Source organism: Ananas comosus, unplaced genomic scaffold (genome assembly GCF_001540865.1).
Source record: "Ananas comosus cultivar F153 unplaced genomic scaffold, ASM154086v1, whole genome shotgun sequence".
NCBI classification, from domain to species: Eukaryota; Viridiplantae; Streptophyta; class Magnoliopsida; order Poales; family Bromeliaceae; genus Ananas; species Ananas comosus.
Genome location: NW_017891158.1, coordinates 9,045 through 16,069, shown reverse-complemented (window position 1 = coordinate 16,069; position 7,025 = coordinate 9,045). Strand labels below are relative to the sequence as shown.

The 7,025-nt window shown below is 31.4% G+C and overlaps 1 protein-coding gene across 1 annotated transcript; it reads right to left on the bottom strand.

The window, feature by feature from the left end:
• Positions 1–3,097: 3,097 nt before the first annotated feature.
• Positions 3,098–5,617, bottom strand: LOC109704693 (protein TIFY 5A-like). The gene is made up of 3 exons (XM_020225457.1): positions 5,426–5,617; positions 5,159–5,324; positions 3,098–3,573 (listed from the first exon to the last, which is right to left on the bottom strand). Exons 1-3 carry the CDS (start codon positions 5,527–5,529, stop codon positions 3,322–3,324), a joined length of 522 nt encoding a protein of 173 aa, XP_020081046.1. The 5' UTR covers positions 5,530–5,617; the 3' UTR covers positions 3,098–3,321.
• Between the last annotated feature and the right edge of the window lie 1,408 nt (positions 5,618–7,025).

The window sequence follows — 7,025 nt, the reverse complement described above, 5'->3', positions numbered from 1 at the left end:
ATAGCCCATGTGGGTCCATGCGAGGGAGAGAACATGTGAGAGAGAGAGAAAATCCACCACGTGATTCGACGAAGGAACGACATTTGGTTTCAACTTTAGTATAGAGTTTAATGCTTAGACTCCACATCAACTGGAGATTATTTTGGGTTGGATCTAGAAATATTGGCAAAGTCAATTAGTGGTGCTTGTCACCAGTCCTAAAAGTCAAAAATAATTAAATCCTCCAAAACCATGTTTCTTTTGTTGACATATCTTTTGGAAAGTTATGTATGTGACATCCACATTAAGCTGGTGTTCAATTTCTATTCTCTAAAAATTCTGTAGCAGCACTTCTTTACCAGTTTTGGAATATGTTGTGTCATAGAAACTGTAAATTTGAAAAATATTTCGAAAACTTTAAAAAGCCCAAATTTTTCTACAAATTTCGTACTGATTTGACAACTCAATTAGAATACTATTAATAGTATATGACTTGTAATTACTATCCATTTTTTTTTACCATTGGATCATATTACTATTCCACCAAACCCTCACTAAATCCTGCGTATGCAACGGTTAAAAAGTGGATATTAAATACTATTCATGTACTATTAACTCCTGATTTGGAATAATTAACTTCAAAAATTTCTCTCCACTGTGGAAAAGTAATAATTAAATTAATAGTAACAAACAAACCGACCGTTCGTAGCATATGGTGAAGTATTTGATTGTTGGTATTCGAGATTCCAAATTCCAAGCCTAGTTGCTTAATATTTCTACCTGAGATCATTTCTTAAACAAATCTCAAGATTATTTTATCACAAGAAGCTGTAATGAGTATTTGGATTTGCAAGCTCGAAGCTTTAATTGAAAACTTCTACTTACGGCTACAAGCCTACAATAAAATCATCAGAGAGGTTTCGACCCAAAAAAAAAAAAAAGAACTGTAAATTATTAATGGTTTTTATATTTTTGACTAAGTTTGTTTGGAACAGTTCTTCTGCAGAAGCTTCAATGTAGCTCATCAAGCCCTAAGTTGCAAGTGTCAACACCAAACATTGATTACTCTTCCACTAACCCAACATTAATTGGAAGCATATGTATGAAATTTCCCATTTGGAACATCTTAGAATGAAAGATGTCATATATTTCACATGTTCAACGTATTTGGGATATGTGGAATTAGGTAACATTATCAGTATACTTTGCCCCATTCTAGAATCTTAGCCAATTAGATCCACATGCATAAAGAAAGGAAAAAATGCACTCTATATAGAAATTAAGGAGACTCTCTTTTGGAAAGTTTAAACCAATTTAGTTTAAAAAAAAATAAGAAATGTTCTTTCGATTTCTAGATAAATTCTAAGATTGTTTTCTGCTATTTGGATCTTTTTGGGTAACGGTGGTGTATAGTAAAGTTAGCACTAAAACTCTTCTATTCGCAAAGTTTCTGAATTCAATTCGTATATATTTGCATCTAGCTATTATTTTGTTATTCTTTTTTTATTACCTCATTAGATATTATTATCTCATCACACAATGTAAGCAAATTCTAAATTGTTTTCTATTAGATCGAATCGACTTTTGGGTAACACTATCAACTCTTTTTGGTTAGGACGAATTTTGTTTGTAGTTTATTTTCTTTTAATTTTCCTCCTTTTTTCTTCTACTTTGACGTGCAAAGGCTAGGGTTCTTCAACTGTTTAGTAATTAAGTGCATGCATTATACTTTTTCTAAAGTTTAGGGTGATATAATACATGGTATTAAATTTGGACACAGCACACCACCTAACATATATACAATATTGCACACGTGAATGGCAAAGGCCAATTAGTTTTGTGGTTCAACGTGTTTTGGACCAAACCACTCAATTACTTATTCTTTTCCACAACAATTAATTCCACCTTTTTGATATTTATATTTATTTCTACTTTTTGGAAAATTAGAGGCACATTTTATTAGTTAGCTTTCATTTTCTTGATTAGAAAGAGACACGAGATCATATCTGAGTGATATGTTTTTTTTTTTTTTTTTCTAATTTATTTTATTTTATTTTTTCTCAAGAAAACTAATTGTATACTATTCTAATTAATTAAGAAGGGCATTTAAGAATCATATATAAATTGATTGTAACTGTGGTTTAACAAGTAAATTGTTAATTACCAATAGCAAGAAAATTTTCACCAAATGAGATCTTTTAATTCAATCTCACAAATTATATAAGAAATTGTCCCAAACAATTGGAATTAATAAAATTAGAATAATGGAGTAATAATAGGATCATTTTGAAGCCAATAATAGAGCATATAAATAAAGGGACCGGCCAAGGAGTTACCGAGCACATATCGAACCCACACGGTACACAAGCACAGCTAAAATAAGATCTTTTGTAGAAAAGAATGTGTACAAGAATACATAATTTATATAGTTCGGCTAACAATATGTCAACTTAGCAACGTTCACGGATGAGACCTTCTTAATGTGTTTTTTGGTTAATCCACATACTACAACAAAAATGATATATAGCGACACCTTTAAATATCGGTATAGGTCAAAAAAAATATTGTTGGCTAAATTACCGACACTTTTTAAAAGTGTTGCTATATGTGAGATCGCCTTGATATTTGGCACACACTTTTCCAGCGACCTGTGGCGGAGAGACATGTAGCGATTGTAACTTTCTACGGTTTCTACGAGATTCTCGTGGCCGAACTCCAACCGCCGAAACTCTACATCGTCGGCTGTAGCGGCGGAGGAGGAGAAGAGGAGATGGTAAATTTTTTTTTTTTTCCTTTTTTCTATTTCTAATCGGGCCGAGCTCTGAGTAGATGAACTTTTTATTTTTGATTGGATTTAGCTTTATATTTAGTTCTTAGTAGATGTTTTTAAAAAAATTTGATATAAATGAGACACTTACATAAAAGTGTCCTAAAATGTGTTTCTATAACCTAATTTCGTCATGTGTTTCTATAACTTAATTCTGTTATAGTGACAGCATAAAAGTCTTTGACTTTGTCACCATAATATTGATTTGAAATATGGTTTTACATAATCCAACGATAAAATTCTCTAAAAAGTGCATCCAAACATTGCAAGTGGGGAAGAAAGAAAACTTTGTTACTTCAAAACAAAATATTTTGTCAAAAATACTATGTTTTTACAAAGTTTCCAAACAACCCCAAATTACATACGATATTTTAGGATACTAACTAATGCCTGACTCTATTAATTTCTAGTATATATTCATCAAATCACAATCAGCTAAAACAAGTATCTAAACAACCCAAAAATAATCAAAAAAAAGAAAAAGGAGGGGGAAAAAAAAAATCTAAGTAACATTGCTATCTATGGTTATAGGGAGAGATTGCATTTATTCTTGTTTTTCTCTTCTGAAGAAACCGTTGCAGCGACCGCTTCATCGAAAGCCCCGAATTCGATAACTGTGAATTTTGCAGATTCGGAGCCAGATTTTTCCTTTGCTGTAGCTGTGATTGTTGTTGGTATTGTTGAATTTGGTTGCAGTTGCTTTTGCTGCTATTTCTATTTTCTTTTTCCTCCATTTCTCGCCTCGCCATCGATATAATAGCTCGCGCCTGTTCAAAAAAAGAAAAAAAAAGAAAGAACAAAACCATTAATATAAATAAAAAGTAGAAATTACTATAGATTGTCATCTGAATTGTAAAAAAGTTAAATAAACTATGTAAAATAAAACGATGATTCAATCTCACGAGAATCAAATGAAATCGATGATTCAAATGGTATAGGGTGTCGAAGGTAAAATACTTTTAAACTATTAGAGTAATTGATTGATTCGCACGACAACTTTCTATGTGATCTTAGGTTTTCTTGATTTGATTGAAATATTTAGGGTGTGTTTGGTTCCATGTAAAATTCTAATCATAAAAAAAAAATTCCAGAGGAAAAAAAGCTTTACGCTCTTTAATATTTAGTTTGTAGAAAAAAATATTAGTTTTTTTTATTACGGTTGTTTGATTGAAAGGCAAAAAAATATAAATAAATAAAAAATTAATATATGTATTTTTTTTCTTATTTTATATATTATCTGATCCGCGTGTTTTTTATACCAATTTTTGCTTTCCGCGGACGCATGATGGAAAACGAAAACGGGATTTTTATCCGGAGAATCTATAAAAAAATTTTAAATTTTTTTTTTTTTTACAAGCAAGCAGACATTGGAGAAAAAATTTTCAATAAAAAAATTTCGAAGTGATTTTACAGTAAACCAAAAACACTCTTAGGGAATTTAGATTTTTTTTTTCAAGTTTACATTAATTTTTAAGTTTACAATTTTAGGTGGATCTTGAGTAGAAAACAAGTTGGACAAGAGCTCTAACAATTTCAAACTTTAATATATAACAAAAAAATCAAACACATGTCATGCACTAATAATTAAAATTAGTAAATTGAAGCGTGTTTTCTACGTGATGTGTTGACTCGTTCTAGTCAAGGTCAAAAACATACAACTCGGGCCTTTTTATTATTTTATTATTTTTTTATTTATATATTTTTTTTTGGAGGTGATAAAGAAAGAAGGAGGAGAGTGGTCGGAATATGTCCACGTTGGCAGGTTTACTAATTCTTTAATTAATCACTAAGAAAGCTTCAAAATCAGCCATTGGCCAATCGCCAACCGCCACCTGTCCTTATTCTATTTATCCTTTTACTTAGTATGCACCTTGTAGACAATTTTTTTTTTAGAAAAAAAAAGAATAAGCGATTTACAAAAAAAAAAAAGAAAATGATGAATAAGATATTCTCCAAGTTTCACATGAAATGTATTAATATTATTAATGTGTTACGTATAGATTAATTTGTAAGATACAGATCAACATATTAATAGATATAATAGTACTATAGATACCTCAAACACCGTGGATTCAATATTCTCCCACAATTATTGATGAGCATTTATAATATTTCATTAGTTAGATCCCTACATGAATCCCCTAAATAAACATCCCAATACAGTGTTCGAAAGGTTTAAATGTGCTATACAAAGGATTAATTGAGGATTTTTTTTTCCCCTTTTTCTTTATTTTCCAATTATATGTGTGGCAACACAAGATATATATATATATATATATATATAACAAATATTGAAAAAAAAAGAGAGAAGTAAACATATATAGCTAGCTGAAACAGGATGGATGGGCAAACCTGAATCTCCGTCACGTCGCAGACGCAAATCTGGCCGTCGTAGAAGATCGTGATCTTATTCTCCGCCCGCTGCTGCTGCTGCTGCTGCTGCTGCTGCTGCTGCTGCTGCTGCGGCAGGGACGACTGCCGATATCCGTCTTTGTTTTCGCGAGACCATCTCTTCTCCCTACATCATTTCAATATGCGTAACCTCATTAGAAACAAATCAAAATTTTACACTGGGCATTAGCAATTAAAGGAAATAAGAGATTGAAGCGCATGACATACCTGCTAGTTTTGACACAGTTGTTATCGTTGTTGTCGCTGCCGCTGCTGCCGCTGCCGAGTCGGAGGCTGAGCTCCGGAATATCGTGATCCGATATCCCTCCCATTCTTTCTTTCTTTCTTTCTCCTCCTTGTTCTTATTGGAATGTTGGTTGAGAATTGGTAATGGAGATATGAGGAATTTGAAAGAATGAGAATGTATTTATATTTATATATACAATATCGATATGCGTTGTATGTGAAAGACGCGGGAGACAGCGCGGCAAAGCAACGTGGAGAACGCGGTCATCATTTGCAATTTTTTTTCTTTTTTTTTGGGGGAGGTTTTTGTCGGCATGAATGGCACGTGGATCACTAGAATAAGTAATTAATGTCTGTATTCGGTGTATCCGTACATATCGTGCACTACTTTTTCTTTCCCATAAGAGAAAAAAAATATTGTAGGGCGAAAAAAGAAAGGATATTTAATTTAGTTTGTTCGGCGTGAAAGAGAATAAAAGAAGAAAGCAAAAGATAAAAGTACATAAAAAAATAAATTATGTTGTTCGGCCATTATATATACTTTCTCTTATTTATCACATCAAATTTAAAATATAGATCGAAAAAAAAAATAAAAAAATAAAAAATATTTACTGTTTAAAAAATTTAAGACATATCTAACGCATTAATTAATTGTATTAAGAAAGAAACCCACTATTATAAGGCTCTAGGATTGTGAAAAGCTTTCTGAAATATACTTGGTTTCAGATGCTTCAATTTCAACTATCCTATTATTTGTAAAAAAAATTATTTTTATTAAATAATTAGTTTCAAATATACATGTGATGGAGAAATTGCTCTATGGAAGTGGTAAAGGGGGCACGTATTACTTATATTACAGTTCTGTGCGTAGAAAAATATTATATGTAAAATTATCCGTAAGGCTAACTCGCGAGGAGATGAATTCTAGGCTTCCAGCCGATCGATAATGACTGCTGAGATTCATCCAGGCAGAGATGGGCTACGGTATGTGGACGGTCGAGGTCTAATCGGCTACGGATGGGCAGTTGTATAGCGCTTATTATAGAAATATTCTGTGCACAGGATTATATCTAAGATGCCTCGTGGATCACGTGTAGGGTGCACCAGGCGCAGGTAATATTTTCTTTTTGAGCAGATGGGGATAGACCCCAGTTGGACTGGGGTGGCTGCCACACATTTTCTTTTCTTATTTATTTATTTATTTATTTTTTCTGGGTTAAAGTGGGGATCATCACACATGATAAATGTTGCCTCACGTTTTTTTTTTTTAATATTTTTATTTTTTAAAACGTAGAAAACTTATCTGAATTATTAATTATTTTTAGTTGGCTATTTAATCTTTTAAATTTTTATTTTATTATTTATTTATTTTATTTATCTGATTTGAATCAGTTAGCGATACTGATTTTAAAATTTGAGCTCGTCATCTATTTTCATATATTTAGTTAGTCTACTTTATGTAATTTTCTTAACTCTAAATTTACTAAAGTAATTAGATTATATTTAACATTAAAATATCGTTGACTAATTCAAATCAAATAAACAAAAAAATTAAATAATAAAATTATAATTTTGAAAGGTT